Raw genomic sequence first — 27,575 nt, forward strand, 5'->3', positions numbered from 1 at the left:
TGTTGATACACAAAAATATATTATATGATGGCAACAGAATTATTGCGTGAATTAAGATTTAAATAATATGCCACATACCCCAAATGTATTCTAAGGAAAATGTGTGAGGTAAGTACAGCTGTACCATACAATACAATGTACATCTAACCAACACAAGGACATCATATAAAACAGGATGCCACAAGTTACTATTTTCATTTACATTTTTGTAGAGGCTGTTTACAGTGGCATCTCTATAAGTTGTTAGTTGAGATTGAACCATAGTTTGCAGAAAAATAGCTATTTTATACTATGGCATTGAAATTGAAAAAGACTAATGTCAGTGTAATCTTAATAGAAACCCAATTACATTTAAAATATCAATGGCTCCAGTGTTTTGCTAAGTTTAGGCTAAGTTTTAACTAATGGTCAAGAATCCTATTTTTTAAAGTAAAAAAATGTAGTGGGGAATCTGGACTACAACTCCTGTAAACACTCTTAAAAAAAAACACCATATGATTACTATTCTGTATTCCATATACTTTAGTTGATTGGAATTTAAAGAGGGTAAATGTAACTGTAACATGTTTACATAAGAGCAGTGAAACAGGGACTTATCACTGTTTGAGAGAACCTGCCTCTAAATCCAGCAGGGAGCTGGTTAATTGCAGACAGACAATTAACTAGACTCCACCTGGCCACATTAGAGCTCTAAGAAAAGCCTCCTATTGGAAACAGGAGATTCCTTAGCTCACAATTGGGCTGACACAGGAAAGCATAGAAGCCTGCACACAGACAGTTTTGAGTACAAAGGCTGTGCTGAGATCAAGACACCAAGACGCCCAGAGTCCTATATTTCCTGGACACAGAGGACCCAGGAACCTGCCAGAGACTGACATGGAGGGCCACCTGCTTAAGGTACCTCCTGAGACTTTGGGGTGATAGGCTGGTAATGGGAATATCCCTCCAGTCCTGCAGATAGGGTCTGGAGAAGTAAGTTAGTCCATACAAAGGGATGGGGGTTGTTATTTTGTTGTTTTTGTATGTTTTGCCTGGATAAAGGAACAGGCTCAATAAAGCCAAGATATAATTTCACTCAAATCGGTCTCCATTATATGAACCTCTGCACACATCTCTTACAAGCAGGAATGCAAAAACAATAAATACAGAACAGCATATACTGTATGTTCATGAACAAAAAGAGCACTGCTACAGTGATTAGCACTTAATTTAATGAATAATATTTCCATATTTAGTTTCCAGTATTCCAGAAACCTCTCCTAGTGCGGCCCAGATATAAAATATAGTTACACTAAATCTGTACACGAGCCAAGCTTTTCTCATAATTAAGATGAAACTAAATAGACCTTTTAAACGCTCTGTGGATAATTAGATGCTCATTCTGTTGCAGTCATTGTCAGTAAAGATGTATTTATAAAGAGGGTTCTTTAGGGCTTTCACATGTGCTATACAGTCATATTGCCCTGGACAGCAGCCAAAGGGAAATACATTTACTGCTTAACTGTTTGTTCAGTAGATTGCTTCTTTGTGTAAAATCTTAAAGCATCATAAAAATATAGAAATAATCTACGTAGAGTGAGCAAACAAAAACAAGCAAAAATTGGGCTCTGTAAATTTGTATTTTATAATAAATTAAATAGAAATAGCCATGTTAGTCCAGTTGCGATAGTGCAGAGTAAATGAGTTCTTCAGTATTTGGTGATACATTTTTTATTTGGACTAACAATTGATATTATAAGACAAGCTTTCAAAAGTTCACTCTTTTCCTCTGGTCCACTCAGTAGTGCAACCGGGGAGGGGGGATGCAAGGGTGCATTTCCACCCCCCAAGAATTTCACAAATTGGAGCAAGGTGGCAGAGGAGGAGGACGGCATGTGCCCTCTCCTGCACCCACTTACCCCCTCTCCTGCACCGACTGTCATCTCTCTCTCTCTCTGACCCCACTCCTGCATCCACTAACCCCCTTTCCTGCACACATTGCCCTCTCTCTCTGACTCACCACCTGCACCCACTTGCCCCCTCTCATCTACCAATTGCCCTCGCTCTCTCGGACCGTTCTCCTGCACCCACCAACCCCCTCTCCTGCACCCACTGCCCTCTCTCTCTCTCTCTCTGATACCTTTCCTGCATCTACTTACCCCTTCTCCTGCAGCCACTGTCCCTCTCTCCTAGAAGGTGCACCCTCTGCCCCTTTCTCTCTGCCCACTGCCCCATTCTCTCTAATCACTGCCCCCTCTCCTGCACCTATGACCCCATCTGTCTCTCTCACTCATGCAACTATTGCTCCTATCCTTTTCTGTCGTACCTTCCTGAACCCACTGCCCTTCTGTCTCTGCCACTGCACCTTTCTATGTCTCCATCCAGCAACCGCTGCCCTGTTATTTTATATTTATAAAAACATACGAGTACTATCAAAAAATAAAAGTAAACTAGACTTCGTTTTGTACGTTGAAATAGTAGTTTATTTTTTTTATGTGCAATAATAAACACATTAATATAGCATATATGTTGCACATTGATTTATTTATTTACAAAACAAAAACCTTTGCACCCCCTAGTAAGAATTTCTGTTTGTGCCTCTGGGTCCAGCAATACTGATTGACTAAATATTCCATGAGTTTAACACAGATGTAGAAACCAAGATAACAATCTAAGGCAGATGAGGTAGAGAAGATAGCAGAGGAATAGTAAATAAACAGACAGGGCAATACATGGATGAAAGGGACAGTGAGTGATGTGTAGAGCAGCGGTGCGCAAACGGGGGGGCGCAAGATTATTTGGGGGTGTGTGTGCTGCGTGCGGGGAAACCTGGGGGCGGGCAGAGCTGTGCACGGGCAACCAGAAGCTCCGTGCTGAGACTGCTTCTCTGCTCTGTGTCTTGAAGAGGGGACGGGGCCTTGCTGCGGGGCTTTCCTTCTCTGCACACAGACATCCCCTCCTCGTCCTGTGTTACCCGTCCCAGTTTTCAGCAGCATGGGGGACAGGAGCAGGCTTGGTAGTACTTCCTCCCCCAGGTGAAAGTCTGTGACTTATGATTATGTGTTGTGTCTGTCTGTCTTGTGTGTGTTGTGATTGTGTGTGGTGTGTGTTGTGATTGTGTGTTGTGTGTGTGTGTGTGTGTGTGTGTTGTGATTGAGTGTGTGTTGTGATTGAGTGTGTGGTTGTGACTGATTGTGTGTTGTGTCTGTGTGTGTTGTGATTGAGTGTGTGTTGTGTATGTTGTGAGTGTGTGTTTGTTGTGAGTGTGTGTGTTGTGTCTGTGTTGGTTGTGATTGATTGTATGTTGTGTGTGTGTTGTGATTGATTGAGTGTGTGTGTGTGTGTGTATGTGTGTGTTGTGTCTGTGTTGGTTGAGATTGAGTGTGGGTGTTGGTTGTGATTGATTGTGTGTTGTGTGTGTGGATTGTGTGTGTGTTGTGTCTGTGTTGTGTTTGTGTTGGTTGTGATTGTGTGTGTGTTGTGTGTGTGTTGTGATTGAGTATGTGTGCTGTGTCTGTGTTGTTATTGTGTGTATGTGTGTTGTGATTAAATGCAGCGGTGCGCAAACTGGGGGCTTACGGTCTCCAAAGCTTGGCGCTTCGGGAGACAAACAAAATTGACTTTGAAGCGCGCTCAGTAGCAGTCAATGCACACACACACACAGCCACACAAACACACACAAAAATAGCCCCGACCCTTAGCTCTGGCACGTGCTTGCAAAATTATGCAGGAAATCCTGTGCTAATGCTTGGAGAGTTGGTGATGTCACCGCTCTCAGCGGCAGCGTGGACGCAGACTAATTTTGCAAGCGCGAGCTGTTGAAATAAGTATTTAGACATATTTGTATTTACATTGTATACCGTTTAATAAAGGTTTTTTTTTTCATGTGATTGATTACATCAGGCAGGGGGGGCCCGAGAAATTTCATGGCTGAAAAGGGGGGCTCGGCATAAAAAGTTTGCTCACCCCTGGTGTAGAGCATGTAAGACCATGCGTCCACCACCAGTGTGAAGCGGGGTGGGGGGGGGGGGTAGGTGCAGGGCAAGGAAAAGGGCTTGAATTGTAAAATTAACAGAGAGGCATGGGAAAACATTACAAAAATAATTTTAGTGTGTAACAACAAATAAAAATATCACTTGTGAGCACATTCACATGTCTCCGACTGGTCTGCAACCCTACCTCTCACCATTATCTTCTAACATACAGTGCTTCCACTGCAGCAAGGGATTCTGGGAAATGACATGCAAATGAGGACACAGTGTCACCTTTCAAACATTTTAGGCTGCGACTATATATAAAAACGCCTGTGGTGTTGCCTGTAGCGACACCGCGCATTGCAAAAACAATTTGGTATAGGCAGTGAAACCTGCCTATACCAAATGCGACTGTCTGCCCACTTGCTACTGCAAATCGGGAGACAGTTGGAGCGTTTTCAAAATGTGTTTTCGGATTGAGACTGCCGCGTCACGTGACGCGGCCGTCCAATCAGAAAACAGATTTCACCCTGCAGACGCGCACGCATAAGCATGTGCTTATGCACAAGTCGCTCTGTGACGTTGCAATTGTGACGTCACAGATGCGCGCGCCCTGCAGTTCGGCTGCATAATAACAGCCTATAACAGTGCTTTTAAACATTCCATTGGTCACATTTGTTACATAGAATCATATATACCACATTCCCGGATGTGCAGCAGTATGATCTTTTAACATTGAAAGTTCTATGTTTGTGACTGATGGTGGGACCTTGGCATTATATGATTCAATGCAGCAAATGTGACCATGGATGCTACTATACGTTGGTGAAACCAGCCCAAAACGTCAAACCAGAATGAACCTACACAGACACACTTGTCACAGCCAGATGTCTCCATACATTATTTAAAAACCCAAATCATCAACAAAATGTTTAAAAGCATGGAAAACATTTGAAATTAAAATGATAATGCTCTTTGACACTAAAAAAAAAGAGGAGTTAATGCTGATATTTGGTTTCTTACACACTATTATAATGTTTGTAATATTTCTCCCTTTATCTTGATTTCTACATCTGGGAATATTTTCAAAGTCTGTACTGCTGTACCTGAGGAAGATAGCAGACTTCTCAAAAGCTTGTCTTATACTGTGAAATCCATTTTTAGTCCAGGTAAAAAAGTGAAGTGAAGTACTCATGTACTGTGCACTATCATTTTATAATAAGGAATGCAAAATTATAATATTTTACCAGTAGAGCCAAACTTGACAAACTATAAGCGTGGGCAGTTGCAATGACTTAGCATAAATATGCATTTACTGATAACTCCGTATTTCAGGAGTGGAGAAATCCATAGTTGTCAGCACCTTTCTGTGACACTGTAGCACTGGGTTGACAGGAAGTAAGAGAGTAACCGTTTTTACTTGTTCTTATACAGTAAGTATTGTAAAGTGGGATCAGAGAGAATACGACTCATTTTTATTAACATGTAGCCCAGAAATTTATTGGAACATGTCTAAAAAAAAAAAAAAAAGAATGGTTATAAAACTGAAAAGATGGGTAGATGGGAAGAATAATTACTAATAAGGGGTCACAAGAAATTATTGAAGTCAACAAGCACATTTCCATAAACAAAAATGATCATTAGCTCTATGCAATTATTTTTTGTTTGTAAAAGTTACATTTTTTTTTTCATTAGAATATGTCAGGCCTATTTGTATTATCGTAAAGGATATGAGGAGACTATGTAAATCAGAGAATCATACAACAAGACCTTTTCAACAAGTATTGTCTAAGACTAATTGAAAGACATACAGATGTGAAGTTCATTAATAATGACACACCTCTGTTGCTGCAGATTTTGCCATCTGGAGATGTGCATCTCTTCTTGATCTCCCATGGGGTGATGTCACACTGGAATTCACATTTATCTCCATGCCAACCAGCCTCACAGTAACAGTTTCCACAGTAACACTTTCCATGGCCTGAACCCAAAACAAATGTTATACAGTGAGGGGAAAAGAAAGTCACTTTAAAATGGCAAATACATTCTAATTACGTTTTTGCTGTAACGTACAAATATTTAATAAAAAGATGATTCATGCTGTTACATTATGCGAGGAAATAGCTGGTTTCATTGTGCTGTATTTCGTCTTGTTGGAAAGACGCTCAAGATAAATGTCATTTAGGAACGAATCGTGTGCAACATTTTGCCCAACCCAATACAAAATGATAAGAATAAGACAAAAGCGGTAACATATACAGTAGTATACTGAACACAATGTCACATTTAGGTTGAAAGGAAAAGAGGCTCAACTTGAAGAACATGAATTTACACACTCAAGAGAGAGGCCTGCGCTAAAGCAGCAAACACACCAAAACCAAAGGTTAGGTAATAGCATAACCTGATACTTCATGTTGTGTTTATCCATTGCAAATGTGTTTTCCCTGTGTTTTCACCTGTTTTATACTTCACTTGCACTCTGTTGCCTTAATGAGTGTGGATGGCAGTATCCATTTTAACCTCGCAACTGATATTTAAAGAAATCCAAAACAGAATTTAGACAAAGGTAGGGGTTGCTAAAAACAGCTGCAAAATGACTTTGCAATGGCAAAAAGAAAGCATACATTTATCTTTTTTTATGTTGTGCAGAGCTGTTTGCTGCTTTAAAACAAGTTTGCATCTACAGTATAGGCATCAGTTCTCAAAAAAAGGCATCATCTTTACCCTTCAGTTACTTTTCTCTTGAGAAATTGTGTTCCTGCTTAATGTGCCATGATCTGCTAGCCAGCAGTGCAGCTGAAGTAATACTTAGCCTGTGATCCTGACTTCCAATACTGTTCGAATAATGGATCTTTTAAAGAAGTTGCCTGAAGCTGACAAGCTGCCAGAGCTCTGCTATAGTCACATTGTTTGAAGCAAAACTGCAGTGGGAGAGACCAGCTTTTGCTGTCCATGCCCTGCTGCTAAAATGGTGTCCATAGAATCATAAGTAACCACTGGATTTTCAACTGGATTGCACATATTTGTTTTACCAAGGACCAAAAGACTATATTATATTTTCAAATTAAATGTTAAGTTTACACATATAATACATATTTACAACCTATATTTAAATGGGCCATGACACTGATGTTTGTCAACTTGCAGTAAAATTCATCTAAACTTCACCATTTCAGAAAGTATTTCAGACATTTACAGAAGAATGGTGGAACATGGACAATTCATTCTAAATATCTGTTGCGAAAAGTAATTGTCTGTTGTTTTACCACTCTATCCTCCTTTCCTTTATATATGTACTTGCCTAGAATAAATATATTCCTGCCACCTTACCTAATAACTGAACATATTACTAGTGGCACTAAGAATATATTCTTAGCTATAGTCAGAAGATGGTGTTGGTGATATTACTGGCAATGATTTGTTATGCCATCAGACTTAAGTGGTATAGCCATTATCATTAACATCTATTCAAATGAACCCCTTTTCGTTTAATATTTGTTTGGCTAATGGTTGCAAAAAAGTGCAAAACGATAATACAAGCCCTATAGTTAAAATGATTAGATTGTAAGATCTCTGGGGCAGGGTTTCATTTTCCTATTGTGTGCTTTTATGTTTGATGCACTCATTGTATCATATTACCATGTACCTGTATTATAATCTCTGTTTTATAAAGTGCAATGAAATTCTCGTATTAAACATACTGTATGGAATATATAGTACAAAGGATGCCACTGTTACCCAACAAAGAATCAAACACTTGTATTGCCAACCAGAATATTCTGTCAAGAAATCTTTAGCTACACACAAGAATAGCAATTCCAAAGAATAAAATAAAGAAAACTTAACAACCTAGTCCAAGAAATTAAAATGTTGATCTATTAGCAGTTTATGAGTTACTGTGGTCTCCCTGAGCTACATGTAGCTATTACAATCAATGATTTTATTGCAAAGCTTAATTAAACAGCCATCATGTGTTCAAATTAGATTGTTTATGTAGCCCCGCCCCCTCATCTTTGGGGACTACTAGTTAGTATAAGCCTTAATGGGTTAACTGTGTGGGATCACTAAGGTTACTTCCCCTCCCCATCATGAGGCAAGATGACTATGCAGAAAGGGATAGCCACTCCTTTGTATGCCTTGTGACCAGTGATGTCACTACAGGGAAATAGAAGGGTATACTGTATATAGCTCCACTAATGTTATAGAAACAGGTTCCTCAGAGTTGAGACTGAAGCCTCGCTGTGAGTCCTGTAAATAGGTATGAGTATATAGTTGTGCGTATTAAGGATGTCCTATAACCATTTATTGTTTTCAGTTAAGGAACATTTGCTATATAGTTAGTACCTGTAGTAATGACCAAAGACTGAGTAAGAGACACTGTGGAACAATTGAGCAGCGGGGTACATCATTAGTCTCTCACTATAAATTGTAATAAGTATTGTCCAGGGCCCTCCAATTTTGAGGGCCCCTGAATATGATTATTGTGTTCTCCTTATATAAAGTACTTTTGTTCAAAACATATGTGTCACCCTGTGTTGTCTGACACCACCTTAGTTTCTTGCCAACTGATTATTCTCTCTCATACACAGGGAGGCAGACTCAGGCCCCTGCCCTTGTACAGTGCCTACATACTAACAGATCTAGAGCAATAAGGAGGGGTTACAAGAATAAAGATTGTCACTGACATTTATTAATTGATAATACATAATCACCATAGCATTGACCCTTAGAAGTCTGAGCTATCTTGTCTGATAAGGTCACCACTATTGAAGGCAAACGCTGCAATAAAACTGTAAGATTCTAGATTTGAAGTAAATGGCTTCTATTCAGTGAAAACGCAAAAACATATTTCTTCTGCACATCAAGCGTTAACCACAAGAATCAGTATCTATATAACAGTCTTACTCAGCGCTTGTATCAAAACGGTCCCTTCTATTCTGCTTCTGCAGGTAAAGAGAAGGGGAAATCTACCTTTGGGCTTCCAGGGGTGCAGCTAGCCAGTATTCTCCTCAGAGGAAGGCAACTAGTTACAGCAGCATTAAGGCAGTGAGGAAACAGCAACCCTATAAACAGAACTGAAGACATTCCCTTATAAAAGTAACAGTTTAGGAATATTTAGTGCACCTAGGCTTTAATTAGCTCACTTCCCAGCCTCGGGCATACTGAATATCCGAAGAGCAGATACCTAACACGGGAGAGCCTTAACATTTTTAAGGACTTCCTCACTGGGTTTTAACCATATGACCAACGTATTACAGTAGGTGCTACGTTTTTTGTTGGAATCTTTTAATGGTGCTGCCTCCTCCCTGGATGATAGCAGCTCTCCCAGAGGCACTCCTTGTAGCTTAGTCTTCTGCCTAGGATTGTGGTGTTGGACATTAAATGCTCTTTCCCCCAACGGTGCCTGCTTCAGGGTTGGTCTCCTATTTAGACATTTTTCTAGTGGATGCAATTGAGCTATCCCACCATTTTTCTGCCTTGGCCTTTTTAAAATGAACTGGGGAAGAGTTAAACCATTTTAGGGTAAGCCAAATCTTTCTATGAACACAATTTACATACACAGGATTGTTATTCATTGACTTATTCTCCTTTAGTCTTCTAGTCCTCTCAGCTCCAGAGTCTACCATTCCCTTAAAGTGCACCCCATTCCCTTGGACAGGTACATGCAAATCCCCCAAAGTTGCACTGTCTGTCCCAGATACATACACAAACGAATAGTCGATTGAGGGGCAGTCCTGGTCCTCATGTCCGACTTTACCACAATTGGCACATTCATACTGTGGTTTAAGTGAAGTAGGGACTGAGACGGGCAACACAAGGGTTTCCTGGTTCTGGTCTCTGGTGAAACCATTTGAAAGATAATCTGCCAGACTCCCTTTTCCCCAGTTGTGAGGAGTTAATATGGGGGCATGTGCAGGCCCTGCACCTGGCCCATCTGGCTTTCTATTGGATAAGGCAGGAGATGAGATATGCCAGCTATACTTTAAAAAGACAGTTTTTAGTGTCTGGTATTAGTAGGATTTGTTTAATAAATCTCTAAGTAAATATCGTGATACAGTAGCTGTCTCTGTATGGGCTGGAGTGGTGCAGCTAGTGTAACTTCCAGCCTACAGTGAGTTACCCTCCCTTGGAGAAGTTAGCAGTAGCTGCAACTAACCATCAAGCAGCACTCCTGATTGAACAGGAGGTGGAAAATGCAAACAAGAGGGCTGCACACAGAGATTGATTACAAAGAAAGACTGCTTTCCCCAGAGAGGGGTAGAGAAAGACTTTCCCCAATGAGGAGGAGACTGGTTGGTCTGGCTACCTGTTCCAGAACCTGCTGAGAGACAGGGCAAGAGACTGTGGGGACTGCCCAGAAGGGTGTGCCTGGGAACTGCAGGAACTGTGCAGCCATGAACTAGGTGAGCCACAGGGAATTAAGCTGACCAGAAGGATGTGCCTGGGACAAGGCTTGGACTTTTGCCCCATTATACCATTCAGGAGAGATCTGGGAGCCAGCAGGTAAAATTACCTGCATATGACTGTTTTGATATTGTTGTAGGTAAGGGGCTTAGCCCTCCAGCCGGTAGTTAGCAAGGGTGTTAGTTAGTGCTCTAAGAGGAGCTAGGCATTTTGTTTGGTTGCTGTTTTGTTGTATCCCCTGTAAATAAAACCCTGTTCAACGAACTATAGAGTTTCCTGCTTTGAATATGGGACAAAAGACCCCGCAACGAGATGGTGGAATTACAATATGTAATTTCTTAATGTTGACATTCTATAGAGTTCTGTAACCGTGTTCATGTGTTGTGTGTTGGCAACTGTCTGCCTCAAGAGACAATAGAAATTAGGCTGTTAATAAGATAACATCCAGGAGCATATATGGGCATGACTATTGAATGCAAAAATCAGAATGTTTGCTGCACACCAAAAAATAGTAAAAATAAGTTCTAATATAGATATAGTTGGACAAGGGCACGGCAGATTTTCAATCATAAAGAATTTATTGTGCCATAGAAACACACAACGTTTCGGCCTATAGGCCTTTTCCAATGTCACTTCACTTGAGAAAAGAGAGAAAAGGAAAAATATGTCTCTGCACCAAACCACCCTCAAATGTTAGAAATATTTGCGACTGTAACTCTCAAGTGGAATTCAATAGTCATGTGCTATAGATGGACAAGGGCACTGCAGATTTTCAATCATAAAGAATTTATTGTGCCATAGAAACACACACCCTTTCGGCCTGCTGGCCTTTCTCAATGCCACTTCACTTGAACATTAATTTGCTTTTGTTGACTAGAGTATGTTGGCCAGGATTCACTGACATTTAAGAGAGGGCTGATGACAAAGGCCTGTTATACTCTGATTTTGGTGTTGATTTTAAAGTTTTTGTTATTTCATAATCAATTATTTGCTCATGATGCAGATGTTTAGTTTGGCTTCTAATGACAGATTGCCAGTGGCAGTTGAGCCAAGGTAGATTAATTTGTTCCCAACATCTAATACATTGCCACCTATGGTAATGAACAGTGGTGTTTTAATACCCTGAGCCATGACTTATGTTAAGACCAAACTTTTGGCAGGCAAGTGAAAAATTATGGAAGGGCTTTTGCAGATCTTGTTCGGTGTGAACAATCAAGGCAGCACTGTCGACAAACAGGTCACTGTTAAGAACTGAACACACTTTAGTCTCAGCTTGAAAGCATGCAAGATTAAATAGTTTTTGTATGTGTAGGTGAAGTAGAAGAATCAATTGCATATACTAGAAAAGACATAAACACATTCCAAATAATGTAGGAGCAAAAACCCCACCTCTGCTTAAATACGCTTCAAATTTCAAAGGCCTCGGATATGGCAAAATTGAGGGTATTACTGTAAGTGTATACCATCATGAAAAGTGGCAACTATTTTAAGTAGCCAATGTTTTCCAATAGTTTAAATAAAAGTATTATCTGCTGACAAAATCAATGGCCTTAATCAAATCTATGAAAGTAGTGTGGATGTTGTTTTTGCTCTCTACATTTTTCTTGAATTTGTCCCATGGTATAAATAGCCAAGTACCTAGTTAGTTTAAGCTTTAGATATTTTTCGTTTGGTGGTGTGTTCTCACTTCCAGTTCTTAGATAGTCCTGTGACAGTCCTATAGGAGTGCTAAGACCTTGGGAGGTGGGCTGAAGCAGGATATCAGCAGCAGTTACAGCAGTAGGTGTTGATTTAAGCCTGGCAAGTGGTCAGAAGACTACCAAAGGGAGCATGGGACTGACAGGGGCTCAGTGAAGTAGTCCTAAGCTTATCAGAAGATTCTTCTGGAATACCCACTCTTTTATCTCCTTAATGAAGTACCCCTTCAGGTACTATCTTCACTTAATAATAAGCAGAGCTGAAGTGCCCTCTCCAGAGCGCAAAATGCATGAGCAATAGATATGTAGTTCCTTGGTTGCCCGTGTCTTAGATACCCACCTCTCATTCTTGCTGAATATGCTCAAAGGAAAGGCAAGTGCCAGTACATTTTGAAACCAGCATGACTGCAGGACCAACTGAGACCTTCCTGTTTTCAGTCTATCATGACCCCACGCCTAGACTGACTGCAGACCAAAACTAAAGAGCTCAGTTTACCCTATCACAGTACAGCCCTTTGTTAGCATTTCTTCATCTGGGGGTAAGAATAGTACCCCATTTTAATTTGCTCTTCCTCTCCCCCTGAGACGTTGGCACCATAGAGCTAGCCGGTGACAAAACTGCCACACAACACACAGCATTGACAGTTGCAGATAGTAATATTTACTGTCACAACTATAGCAGGCAAAGCCTGACTGGACAAACATGAACTGTGTTCGGTAGTGGAGCTTATTAAACATGTTTATTAACGATCACCATAGTTGTATCGTATTCATAAAATTAACTGAGGTTGGTAAAGAATAGAAAAGAAGTAAATGTGAAATTTGTTAAACTCTGATTTTGAAGTTACTCACAAATATTGAACTAGTAACAAACAAAGTCATTAATTAATCATTACATAAGAATTAGTATCCACATATTACTTAAAATCACATAATTCAGAACCAGTCTAGAACTTGTTTCCTATTGTGAATCCTCCTGTCTGGAAAAATCAGAATCTCTTGGCAGAATTACTCTATTGTGAAGGATACATTAGGAATACTGTACATCCGAATGGACTATAAAATAAATACCATAATAGCAAAATGGTGAAATACTCAAATAGCAATTAAAAAGTGTTAAAGCATTGGAATATAATTTACTGTGGGTCACATACAAGTAGTGAACATACCTCCACATATTTCTTCTGTTTCATCATCAATACACTCCCCATCATCACATTCACAATATTTTCCATATATCAGCCCATTATGTTCTGAATTCTCACATTTACATCTTCCACATTGGCACGTGCCTGCAAAAATGAAACAAAAAACATTAACAAAAACCTGTCAGTCTGATAACCCTTCTTGTCATGGAGACCAGTTGATACTGTTACTCTAAAAAGTATACTTAGTTTATACAGTTTACAGAATGATGTACAAAGAAGAGTTTACCGTATTTCTGCGACTAGCATTCTTTTTTGATGTTTTTAATCTATTGTAAACGTGGGGATGCAATTTAAATTAAACGATATACATATAATTTTAATATAATAATAATACTTATTCCTTGGACATACATTTTCCTATATTAAAAAAAATGACATAAAAACATGTCATATTAATCACTGCCCTTTATTGTCCGCCATGAACTTTAAGCAAAGTTATACTTTTCCATCTACTATTTATTGAAGTTATGGATCCTGGTCACTTTAAAATCATCATAAAATCACATGATCGGTATGGTTTTATAGAATCATTTTGCAGCTGTTTTATATAGCTAGAGAAAGCACAGTTTACAGATGTAGCAGACGTTAATGCTCCTGCTAGCGCATTGCAGTAGGACACACACAACAATTCAGTTTGAGCATACACCATCGTTGCCTGAATTAGCCAATGCGCGAAAAAGGGACTGGGCTAACATGGTAGTGTACCCGCTGGCGCGCAATAACGCCTGATACATCTGTATGTTAGACATCTTGTATTAGGCAATCAGGAGGGATGATGCAGAGTAGGATCTCTGATTCTTATCCAAACTTAGCACAATTTTTTTTCTACCCATTTGTTTAAAAATGTAATTCACTTTCTGCTTTGCTAAACCGGTGTTTATTAAAAGTGGTGCCATCATTTTTCATTATTTCATTACACAACAGCAGAAACGCATTGTGTTATCGTGAGCAATAATTTCTGATACATTTGTAACATATTTATCTTTATATTATAGCTGAGATTCCAAATTCAGTTCCTTTACCTTATCCCAGTGTATTGGATGAATTACAAGGCTCACAGTCACTTAGAACATCAGACACGAAGGGATACATTCTATATAGTAAGAAGAACTGCCACATTCTATATGGAATTTTCCCCTAAATCATAAATTCTGTCTCAGGGATTTGGAATTACCTATTATGTCACATGGACGTTTTAAACTTTTACAGACCCCCAGAATCAGATATATATCTGTATATATAAACTCCAGTACATCCAGTGTGAGTTTTTAAGAACAGTATTTTTTCAGTACATATACTGCCTACACTGTGTTAATGTCTAAGATGAATGAGATGCTTGATGAGGTAAATTACTGATATGCTAAGCCAAATAAATACATGTAACACTTAAAATAAATTTTGCACCAAGAAAAGTTGAGATTTTTAATCTAAATATTTTGTATAACAGTATTTTTTTTAATGCTTTTTTAATATACTTATTGTCACGTACAGATGCAGCAACGAGTATCCAAACACTTGCCATTGAAAATCTGGGGCAATCTCCCAGTAATGCTGCAACATTTCTGTGACATTTCTGCAAACAGACTAATGGCCCATCGGATTAACACAGCGGGGGTCCCTGGCAGTCTCATTCAGTTTGATAGGGACTGCCAGGGACCCCTGTTGTGTTAATCCAATGGGGCATTAGTTTGTCTGCAGAAATGTTGCAGCATTACTGGGGTATTGCCCCAGATTTTCCCAGGCAAGTGTTTGGATACTCGTGGTTGTATCAGTACTGTATGACCAAGGTCTCTTTTGTGTTGAATTTTCAAATATATATATTTTTTACTCAAACATGTAACACAAAACAAATGTATCATGGATTAGGTATTGCAGAATCATATTACAATTAATTTTATTTTTGTTGGGAAATAAATTTTGATAGATTTTGCATTCAGAAACTGGTACTTAGGAAATATACTTATACAGTACACACTAGTGTCTCCTGGGGAAAATAAATATAAGGAAATAAGTATACATTTGTTAATGAAATTTGCAACTTTGTAAAAGTGTAACTGCAGGCAAGTAGTTTGTAGCAGTGTAACTACATGAAAGAGCCAATCCCACACACTTAGGGAGTTATGCTCTGAAGTGCGTTAGTGTGGATGAGGCAATAATGCATGCAATCTCCCATTCAAGTCAATGGCAGTTACCGTGCATTAGTAACCGATTGGCACTAATGCACTTTAGAGCATAACCTCCTACATTTATAACAATGACCTCTAATATTGAGCACATTTTCTCCACTGAGTGTCAGAGATGACAACCTATTTTTGTTTTAAGATAGCTTCTCTAATTAATTACGAACCTAGAGCAAATGAAATATTTCCCAAGACTAATTAATAACTTCCTGCTCTAATTAAATATTTCCTATAGTTAATTAAGTTCCTAGCCTCATTGACAGAGGGATCTGCATTACAGGTGATACAATATTTTCTGATGAATATAGTGCAATACGAAAATAGTGCTAACATGACTATAATAATATTGCCACAGCAAGAAATAGTTCTAAACAGTCAAACTTTACGCACAGCCTAAATTAACTAAATTAGAAAAGGTCATTTTGTGCAACACAATCAGGGGTAGTTAAAACAATGAATCATATAAGTAGGTTTTCAGTAGGAACACACTTACATTAGACAATAGTTCTCCAATAAGGATAAGGGAGACTTCTTGATGATACCTCAAATTGGGGAAGAGAAGGGAAATATAGTATAACACCGTTTTATTAACAAATAAGTTTAAAAGAGATTGGAAACTCACAAACGGCCAAAAAGTTATGACAATGAGAAGAAGTGCATCCAGACTCCACAGACCCTCCTCCAGAGTCTCTGGCAGTCGGTGTGGGTTCCGCTCCAGCTGGTAAGGTGGTTTTGCAGAGATGTATTAGCAGCAGGGGGTCTCCTGGTGCTCGTGCACAGACCAGGTTCCTCCCGTTTGCTATTCTCCCTGCCGCAGCTCCCGCCTCTACCTCTCTAGCTGGATGAAGCTCTAACTCCTCAGTACGGTGGCCTGTGATGCCCAAAGTTTGTCAGACGCGTTTCGCAAAATGAAGAAGCTATAACTTTTTGGCCGTTTGTGAGTTTCCAATCTCTTTTAAACTTATTTGTTAATAAAACAGTGTTATACTATATTTCCCTTCTCTTCCCTAATTTGAGGTATCATCAAAAAGTCTCCCTAATCCTTATTGGAGAACTATTGTCTAATGTAAGTGTGTTCCTACTGAAAACCTACTTATATGATTCATTGTTTTAACTACCCCTGATTGTGGTCCCTCTTTTCTGTTTATTATTGCATGTGTCCCGGAGTTACAAGTGGAACCACGCGCCGGTGGATCCCTTTCCTTTTGTGACTGTTACCTATAGAGGCTGGTGAATCACCTCTAAGAAACTCTGGCTGCAGGACTCCATTTTGTGTGGGACTGAATTTCACCATTTACCTAATACAGTTGGCGCAACTATTCCCTTTTCTTTTATTACAGTAGGTCTGCAACCCTGCCTTTCACCATTATCACCGAGCATTCAGTGCTTCCACTGCAGCAAGGGATTCTGGGAAATGACATGCAAATGAGCACACAGTTCCGCCTTTTGCTTCAAAACCATAAAACATGGTCCCCTATAAGCTTATGGTTGCTGCAGTGCACAGCTTTTGAGCACAGTCTGGGTTAAGATCCATAGCCAGTAAACCCACCCACAGACAGCTGTTTCAACCTTAATGGGTCTCCTCAGTGTGGGGTTGGTTATACTGGCTTTGCAAAATGAAGCATGGGATAGGTTTTACCATACTTAGTTAAGTTATGGTGAGTGACAAAAACCCTCTACAGTAACGCATATAGCAATTGGAAATATTACTGTATGCTCATTTGCATTATTTAGACAGGTCTGCAACCTTGCATTTCACCATTATACACATACAGTATACTGATGCAGCGGCTGTTATTTCGAACACATCACGGCGCCGATTTTGGGTTCTCTGCTGTTCCCCACGCAGCATGAACGCGGCCAATCGCCCCAGGCACCCGCGCTTATCGCGGATGTTTTGTTTGAATTTCATGGATTCTGCTTCTTTGTTTGCAATAAAATGGATGAATTTTAATGTGTACAGTACTGTGCTACTGTGTCAATTTCATGTTTTTTATAGCCAGAACACTAAAATTCGTTTTTATGCACTCGCCGCGCTCGAATTCTAGTGCGGGGAGGCTGGAATTCATCCCGCGCTTTCAAATCGTGATTCAGATGTACATGACGCGTGAAGTGTTCGAATAACGGCTGCTGCATCAGTACTGTATACCTATTGCAATATACAATTTAAGAACTATTTAGTTGCTGTGAAGAAATGTAGCTAGAAAATCATATTTAGATGAGAGGGTTTGTGCGTGCAGTTTATCCATACAATGGGCCATATTTACTAAAAAGTCTTCTTCCATATGACACTTTTCGGCACTGGAAGAGACTTTCAAGTAACCATTCAAGTCAATGGGCTTTAAGGTTTCTTTCAGTATTGGAGGTATCTTATTTGGTTCAGATTATCAATTAAAATTAAACAAACAACAACTCAAACGTATTTACAAGGGATTATTTATCAAAGTCTGACTGATAGCGACGCACAAAAAGCAGAACAATATTTCTGAAGGAAAAAAAAAACTGAAGTCAAGCATTATGACATCAGTTTTGCATTGGCGGGACTTTGATAAACAACCTCATATATCCTGTTTGCTGGTCACTTTATTGTTTTTTTAGGAATTGATTACATTTTGTAAGCATGTCATAGTTGTGAAACACTTTGAATTTTTCATTATGTATCAATGTACTTAGAAAGTCTATGTTCTAGTTTTAGTCGGGCACGGTTTGGCGGCTTCCTTGAGAATAAATAAATTGTCAATATACAGTGTAAGAAACCTTGGCAACATATATCTCACTAAAATAGTTATTAATGGTAAAAACAAGTGGATGTTTTTAAATGAGTCCTTTCAAATGTGTCAAGGACCTGTGCATATCGTATCTGGTTATTTGCATAATATATTTTAAAAATGTTCTCGCTGCATCTTTTGAGTGAAAAAAATAACATTATGCACAGCTGGAATTCATGTCAGTTTCCAAGGAAAAAGCTCAGCATGGTTACTTTTCTTATTAAATTACAGTGTCTCAATTTACTTTTTAGAATAATATGTACAGAAATAACTTCTGTAGTAATTTGGCATTTAAAATAAAAGTACATTCTGCACTAGTCTCCCAAAACCTTTAAATGATAATAACACATATGAAAGTTTGTGGTAAGTAAGGCTATGGCCACGCTAGTGCTGAGCGTGCTGAGCGCGCAGCGCTTGCCGAGTTTAGTTTCTGCAATTTTAAATTGTCCCGTCCCCGCTCACGCGGTGCACGTGCGCTCATACGCTCTCCCAAGCTTGGCGCTTGGGGAGACAAAAAAAAAAAGAGAATTTGAAGCGCGCTCAACAAGCCCCCAATGCCCTCACGCGCGCGCTTGCAAAATAGCCAGGACACCCGGCGCTCATGCTTGGAGAGCTGGTGATGTCACTGCTCTCAAGCATGAGCGCGGTAAGCGCCCACGGGGCTGCAGCCTTAGAAATCAAATCTTAATGTTTTCAAGAAGAAAAGGAATCCAAACCTGCATTAGAACACATGACGCCTTGAGAATTCTTGCACATCTCGTTGCTTTGCTTCCGTGTCAGGTCACAAGTAGTTGGGTACTGACAGGCTTCCCCAGACCAGCCAGCATCACACCGACACTTTCCACAGTCACATTTACCATGTCCTGGAGATTTAAAGAAACATATATACATATTATTCTTTGTATCTTGTCACTTGCTCTTATCCTTGACCATGACATAATCAAAATGCATGTGTAAACTCAGTGCTGGAGCTGGATAATTGTGAATGGGAGTAGCAATAGTACAATAGTCACATCACTGACTTTAAAGCGGGCAAACCAGTGGTCGAAGTGTGATGGTAGTAGGGTGTAAGGTGTCCCCTCCATTTTTTAATTACAATCTCAGAGTACCATCATAAAGTATTTTAATTTAGTTCCATATTTCTTTATGCTGAAAAGCTGTGTAACATGGCAGGCATGCGCTTTTAGGGGTCCATGTTAAAATGGAGAGCACATAAATGTTATCCCAAGGGGAAAAACACACAAAGGTTCCTGCGTAATTGCATACAGATGACTGTGCAAAGAAATGTATAAGGAGCTCTAATGTCTCCAAGTCTATTACTTGTGTAAAATGGATAAGAAGTAAAAGTGACTCTCTGAGAATGCACATTTGCATGTCATTACCCAGAATCGCTGGCTGGAGTGGAAGCACTTTATGATTTGAGATAATGGTGAGACGTGACTGTGCTCACAAGCGGTATTTTTATTTGCTGTACATTTTCTTTTAAGAATAATGGATCTATTTTTGAAAGACTCACTCCCTTTTAACTTCTAAGCATTACAATTGCATACATCTTTATAAAATATGATCATAATATCTTTTCCCCAATTTTATATCAACTTAGAGTGTTTTTAATTAATTAATTTATTTTAAACGTCAGACACAGTATACAGTAAGTACTTTTTTTTTAAAAACTAATTTCAAGCACTAGGGGGAAGCCACTTCTAATGTTAGTTCCTTGTTCCTCATTTTGTTTTCATTTAGTAGACACATCCGTAAACTTATTTGTCTTGAAAATGTTATGCTGGCAGTAACTGAAGAAAGTTTTTCCCAGCTATGGACCTATGTTGCAAAATGACACTTTCAACGTAAATTAGATGTATGGAACTCTCAAATGTATTTGCGTTTGTGCGTGCCTACAGGGCCATCGACCAGGGAGGGGGGAGGGGTGTCCCAGGCCCGGTAACTCTGGGTGGTCCTCTCGATGGACAAGGCGTATAGGAGAAAGCAGTGAAGCTGCTCATCCCTACCCCTCAGTGATAGGCTGAGCAGCCTCTCAACCAACCAAGGACAGCCAGTGAAGCTGCTTATTCCTTCCCCTGCATGCTACTATAGGAGGAAGCAGCAAGGCAGGGGCAGGGCTCCACACTATGTCTCCAGCTGTTTCCTCGCTGTGTCAGCAGCCACCTCCCCCACCTCCAGTCTTAGACAGGAAACAACTCATCACCACCCACTGATCCTCCAGACACACTCTGAGTGCAGGCAGTATGTGTGTGTGTGTGTGTTAATAAGTGTGTGGGAGGTGGGAATTGGTTTAATAAGCATGTGCACTGTAGTAGGGACTCTCAGGAATCAACATAAGGGAGGCGGGAGCTGACAGGGCCCAGCAGGGTTCTTTCTGTGATTGGGGGTGGGGGGAACACCATGACATCTGCTTATTTTGTAACAACACTGTTCTGTCCATGGCCTTAACCCCTTCAAATGACTTTCTGAGATTATAAGCTGCGAAGCCCCTGGCTTCAAAGCGAGCTAACAGATACTGAGACTGTTTGAGGAAGTCATCATTATTCAAACAAATTCTTTTAAGTCGGATCAGCTATCCCTTTGGGATCCCCTTCAATAAGGGTTTGGGATGGCAGCTGTCTGCCCTCAAAAATGTGTTTCCAGAGTTGCATTTGCGGAACACATCTGTGTTGATAGTCATGTGCATATTGATAAACAAATACAAATCTAAATAATGGATGTGATGAGGGTGATAATTGTGAGTGAATCGTAAGTTTAAGTCATTATTATTGAGATAATCAATAAATAATAAAAGTGTATCAGTGTCACCACCCAAAATAAAAATAAGATCATCTATATGCGTTTATAAAAAGAGATGGGCTGTCTGAAGGGGTTTCCATCTCCAAACACGTGGACCGTCTCCCACCAAAAAAAGTTTGGCATAGGAGGGGGTCCCACGTGTTTGGAAATAGAAAACCCTATCAAACAAAAAAATAGTTGTGAGTGAGTAAAAGGTGTATGGCATCCAAAATAAAAGTGCTCTGTGCAAGTGATAAGTGAGAGTGTTCTAAATAAAACCTGACAGCTGCCATCCCATGATGGTGTGCTATGATTGTATACAAGGATGTTACATCCATCGTGAGCCAAATATAATTCCTTTCCCCCCCCCCAACCATGCTCAAGACATCCTTCCTGAAGATGCGTCATATGACGCAAAACTCGTAGAGGTGACGCCATCACGCAGCGGAGAGCAGACGTGACGACGAGAGCTCAACCAGCTGTGGTCATTCCTTAGCCTCGCATGGGGTGCGGTCTCTACCTTATGTAAGCTGTGTAACATCTAGCAATATCCCTGGACTGTTTTTTCATCTTTAGATCCGTGGGTTTTGGTTATGGGAACCCCCATTAGTGCTTTTGTTTTGTGGATGCTTGGGTCTATGAGGATCCTATTTTTACTATGTGAGTTTTATTTAGTCAATTTATAAAAGTTTTAATGATATTTGACTGACTGTGTGTTTTTCCTTTTTGTGCTTCCTTTTTTTTATATATGGAATTTAATTGTACATGAAGATTCCCACTATCTTTGATATACAAGAGCAGCTCATGGACAATACTCTATAGATAATGATCCAAGTATCTCTATACACCATCTCCCAAAGATCCACTACTAGAGACTATTGGCCTCCCAGAAGGGGATACCAACATCTTTTGGATCTTTGGGAGATGGTGAAAAATCGGGACCATGGGATAGGCCTCATAGAGAAACTCCAATTTATTTGCGTCCAACACTCACAAAATGGAACCCTCTTCTAACAGGGCTTTAAGTTCCCTTAAAAAGGGGGCTGTAGGATCTCCACGTAAGATTGAGTAGGGGGATGTGTCACTTAACTGAAGGAGTGCCACATGTTTGTAATCTGTCTAATTAAGGATGACTATAGCACCCCCTTTATCAGCACTTTTTTATCACCAAAGAGGTGTTATTTGTGATAGTGTCTAATGCTTTTTTTTCACCTGTTATTAAATTATCAATTTTGTGCTGTAGAAGGAGTGTGTGAAATGTGTAACCCCTAGATAAAAAGAATAAATCACATTCTATGAGTTTCTCAAAAGTTGCCAAGCAGTTGCCTTTCATGTGTTTAGGGCAAAATGTGGACTTGTTTTGGAACCCTGAGGCTTGTCTGCCCATAAGTGGAGAATTGTCAGGTGTATTAGTGTGTTCATTGAGTAACTCATTCATGTCCTGTAGGACACATAATTCTCTAAAACTTAACTGTACATCATCTTCCGTAGATGCAAGAAATTCCTGGTTGTCCTTCATAGATAGGTAAAGTGACATGGCTGTACTTTATATCGGGCCATAGCTGTGGTGCCGATCCACCCTTTAAGAGTGCTGTGGGATTACAAGACAGTCCATCCTGCAGTGCCGGGTCATAATCTGTTGCATAGGAATGGGTTTCCTTTAGCTAATTTCCAATTTTGTAGCAATTTCCGGTTATGTTTAGTAAAGCTGGGTGCCGATGCGGCAGCATATGGGTCACATTATTTCGGTAATGGGGTGGGGTGGCAACAGAGGCATCTAGGCTTGGCTTTGGTGAGGACATAATTAAGAGGAGAGGCAGGTGGGAGTCTAGGAGGTTTGTAAGCTATGTTAGACTTCAGTTGTTGTTTTAGAACATTTTAAATGTATGATTTTGTTACAGGTGCATGTCCTGGTGTTGTCTGCATATATATGGTGATTCATAAATCTTTTGGGCTGCTAGAAAGGCTGCTGTCCGGCCATACAGGACCCACCTCAGCCTCCACGTGGACATCGCTAGGGTAACATGGTTGGAGAAGAGGGCTATGCGGTGGACATATGTCCTCCCCAATGTCCTTAATAACAGGCAGCAGTTTGGGTACCGTGATGCTCTGGTTTTGCATGTGCGGGATACCGACATGTGTCAGCGGTTGACGCTAGAGTTAATTTGTGATATGAAGCAGATTTGGGGCAATTGATGGTGTTATTTCCAGGTATAGAAAATGTGTGATCGGAAGAGGTGCCTAGGTTATGCTGGAGGGGGGCTAGGAACGTCAGGGCGATTGTGTTAAGCTGGTGCATGCTTAGCAATAGTGAGAATTGTTAAGGAAATGAGTTGGTGTTGTCTGGCACAGGGAGTTGGAGGAGCCAGATGTGGGCCTATTTAAGGCAAGATGGGGTGCACTTGTCTGAAGTGGGTGTGGACATCTTCAACGTGGGCTTGCAAGACGTCCTTGAAGCTGAATTGGTGTATGTGGGAGGTTGAGACTAATTTAATGCCTTAAATATCCTCCCATGCGGTGGGGGATGCTAGACTGGTTCCTATGGCAGATGGTGGGCTATTGCCCTGGGGAGTTTTGTGCAGAACGCGTAATGCCCAGTCGGTATATATAATCACAGTGACTGAGCTGGTTATCCAGTCAACAGAGGGAGTCATGAGTCACGTGTATATGTGGGCTCAAGACTCAGCCACAGGTAGTCTGGTACGGTTCAGTTCACGGGTTATATATATATATATAATGTTTATATGTTTGAAGTTGAATAAAATTTGTGGGCTTTGTACCCAATATATGGTGTGGCTTTTTATATGCATCTGTGTCGTTTATTAAGGGAGGATGGGGAAGGAGAATAGGGCATTCAAAGGTCATGGGTTTCGCTCATCTATTAGAATTCCCTTACCTCAGAATTTTCTCATGTAATCTGTGTAAAAACAAACAGCTAGAAATATCTCACTCACTCCTATTTCAGTGTCTCCATATGCTATCAGTATATCACTTCCCATTAAAAGTTTAATTAATTTTAAAATTCCCTATTTTTCTATTTATGTTTTTACACATCTTTACCTGTCAGAGTGGTAAGATTGGTAAACCCCTGAAGTATAGGCTACCAGGAGTACCAGGAGAGCGTGTAAACAATGCATCCTAAAAGAGAATTAAGATCCTGGCCACTACAGTAACTGTAGCTAATGACCTTTGTGTACTGAATTGGAATTGCACTGCAATGCAATCTGAAATTGCAGGCTCTCAATGTCTAGAATTGTAATGGCATCTACAGTAATATGGTATGTAATGTAATATACTGTATGAAAAACCAACATACTATAACTATCCTGGTTAAACATCTTAGAGCCATATCCACAAAAGGGTGCTAAGGTTTAGAATGCCTGAGCTTCCATTAATACTGTATGAATAGGAATAAAAGCATGCTAAAACATTATCCCTTTTGTGGATCTTGGCCTTATTGTATTAATTTTCTTAACAAAACAAACAACTTGTGATTTTCTATTCAAATTTATCAGTACAGGAAACCATGCAGGCTTCTCCTTACTGCAAACTTGCAGTGTAATAATAATGTAAAATAAATAAAGTCTGACATACTAGCCACAATGATAGTCTACGTTTCGGGCTATAGATTATAGATCAGAATAGATGCACTAATAAAGTATCTGCCACGGACAAGATAAGAGATCCACTGTCAGAGAGAATCACTTACAGTAAGTGCAATCCTAAGAAAAGGAAAACATGGCACTGTAGAGGACTTGATAGAAATGTTGAAAATGTGGTTTTATTGTTTTTTCGACATTTTGGTCCTGTCTTGGATCTTGGTAAAGGATTGAATCGTTTATCTCACAATAAAACCACATTGACAACATTTCTATGAAGTCTTCTTTAGTGACATGTTTTCCTTTTCTTAGAATTGGACTTATCGGGCTATAGAGTACCCATCCCTCTATTGAGCCCAAAACGTCGAGTCTCAATGCGGTCAGTATGTCAGACCCATTGTATTGTATTTTTCTACTTTTTTTAGGAACTTGATTTATCTTAATTTTTTGTATATATTTCTTTGTAACTATTTTTTTCAAATACTTTGTTTTTTATTTTTAACCCTATTTTTGTGTATGTACAATATATTGACACTCCTGCCTTTTGTCTAGTTATAATTGTTATATGCGCTTTGAGAGAACGCATTTGTGGAGTTGTCAGAACTATTTTCCATAGCCCTTTAAAAATGTTTGTATATATATATATATATATATATATATATATATATATATATATATATATATATACAAACATTTTTAAAGGGCTATGGAAAATAGTTCTGACAACTCCACAAATGCGTATATATATATATTTCTCATGGTACCCATGCCATAGGAACATGTTTCTGTGTAATTTATTTTAGTACTAATCAACTTATACTACACAGTCCACTTAGGTTCACTGTTAAATATAGGAGTATGATTCCTTTAATTACATCTACTAGCACCTTTTTTCAAATTATACAAGTTGAAAGACATTTAGTTTGCAAGCAAACAATAATACAGACGATTATATCTAACAGGGTGCCTCATACTACAAAACAATTCTCCTACAAACTGTGTTGGAAGAATATGCATCAAAATTGGTTATATGTATTAGATTTATTTATCCTGAATACACAACATTTTTGGATATCATGTTCTGCCATTTTTTTTATTTATTTTTTAGCAATACACTTTGTCAACTGTGTATGCAGGTAAGAGTTGGTGAGAGTTCACTGAATTAGATAGTGTTTGTTGGCAGTTCTCTTACATAGAATATCAGGCTGTGTACAGTCTGGGAAGAATCATTCTAAGGAAATTAGAATGCCACTCAAGAAGGAGGGATGAATGCTGGTTTATATAGCATGCCCAAATGGGACATTTATTTGCAGACGTTTTGTCATGACTAAATGGCCGCCGGCGCTTTTCCATGACTCATGCCACGGCCGCAGCTGATCTACTGCTGGAATCCCCGGTGGCGGCCGCTTCTAAGGTAAGTTTTATTAATGTTTAGGGTAGGCAGTTAATTTAAAGGTTTTACTGGTTAGGGTAGGGGGTTAATTTAAGTTTTAGCAGTTAGGGGGTTAATTTAAGTTTTTTTTAGCGGTTAGGGTAGGGGGTTAATTTTAGGGTTTCAGCGGTTAGGGTGGGGGGTTAATTTTTGGGGTTTTAGCACTTAGGGTAGGGGGTTAATTTAAGGGTTTTAGTGGTTAGGGTAGGGGTTAATTTAAGGGTTTTAGCAGTTAGGGTAGGAGGTTAATGTAAGGGGGTTTAGGGTAAGGGCTTAGGGTAAGGGGTTTTAGGGTAAGGCACCCATAGCGACGAAGTGGTCGGCCACCAAATGTCCTAGACCCCTAGCCTGAACCAAAGGGACTTGGAGCGGCGCTAAACACCAGTGATAGTGACACATGTGATATATAAATATATAAAGATGCAAAGTGTATACAGTGAATTGTAAGGTGAACCAAAAATAATTCTCAACCTTCCAGGGAATATGTACAAATTCCCTTCAAGATAATAGGTCCAGGGTAGGAAGGGAGCGATGGTCTCAGGAACACCCTAGGAAAAATAATAAAAAATAATGGTGCAGTACAATAACACAATATTGGAGTGTATATCTATGCTGTTTGAACACTGACCTGCTGTAAGTAGGCATTTATACAGAGCCAAGATTCTATCACTCCAATATTGTGTTATTGTACTGCACCATTATTTTTTATTCCTTTTCCTGGGGTGTTCCTGAGACCATCGCTCCCTTCCTACCCTGGACCTAGAACACTAGCCACCAGGCTGGGAAATGGCTGGAAATGTATACATTTGTAATTACTAAATTTGTCTGCAGCAGGACAGAGAGAAAAACTTGAGTAGAATTACTATTTCCCCATACACAAAGAATACAGGATCTATTCTTCCCAGTAACCTTTTTTGCTATTATTTGTCTGTTTCGGATAATGCTATAGATGTCCTGTAGTTTCAAGAATTTTAAATGTAAACTTATATTGTAATTGTTAATTTTGCCTGATTGACTACACTCTTCCTCGAACTCTTTTGGATATAACACCCATTGCACAAGAGGCAACACCCTAAGAAAGTCTCCTAATATGCCACCACTGATCCTGTCCATTGAGCCAGTGTGGACAGGGTTAACATCATGAGGAAAAGAGACACAAATTCAAAGGACCTGGCTTCGTTAGCCCCTCAGGCCTGGATTTTGTTATGGAGAGACGACAGCAACGAAATGTCCCATTCTGGGGTGGAAGAGGCATTTTACATTTATCAAGATATGATTACCGACACCTCCTTTTTTTTTTTTTTTTTTTTTAAAAAGCACTGATTACAGTTTTTGTCAGATATTTTCCATGTGATGGTGATTCACACACAGCTGATTTAAATGCAACCCTGTAACAAAACATAGTTTATTGTAAGTAATTAATTGCATGTTTGGGGGGATACTTAATCTCAAACTCCTTCACATTTGCAAGGATATAATTTACAGATCCAAGGCTCCTAAATTGAATCCTGATTTTATATCACTCCCCTCACTCAGTCCCAAACCTGTTTTA

General features: G+C 39.6%; 1 protein-coding gene across 1 annotated transcript in view; it reads right to left on the reverse strand.

The window, feature by feature from the left end:
* The window catches only part of ITGBL1 (integrin subunit beta like 1), a 253,284-nt gene that overhangs the window by 145,501 nt on the left and 80,208 nt on the right, over positions 1 to 27,575 (reverse strand). The window contains exons 3-5 of the mRNA XM_075590762.1: positions 18,928 to 19,074; positions 13,225 to 13,347; positions 5,794 to 5,934 (exon numbers count right to left, since the gene is read on the reverse strand). Coding sequence (XP_075446877.1) covers positions 5,794 to 5,934; positions 13,225 to 13,347; positions 18,928 to 19,074 — 411 coding nt within the window. The remainder of the gene's footprint in view (positions 1 to 5,793; positions 5,935 to 13,224; positions 13,348 to 18,927; positions 19,075 to 27,575) is intronic.

This window comes from Ascaphus truei, chromosome 3, assembly GCF_040206685.1.
Source record: "Ascaphus truei isolate aAscTru1 chromosome 3, aAscTru1.hap1, whole genome shotgun sequence".
Classification (NCBI taxonomy): domain Eukaryota; kingdom Metazoa; phylum Chordata; class Amphibia; order Anura; family Ascaphidae; genus Ascaphus; species Ascaphus truei.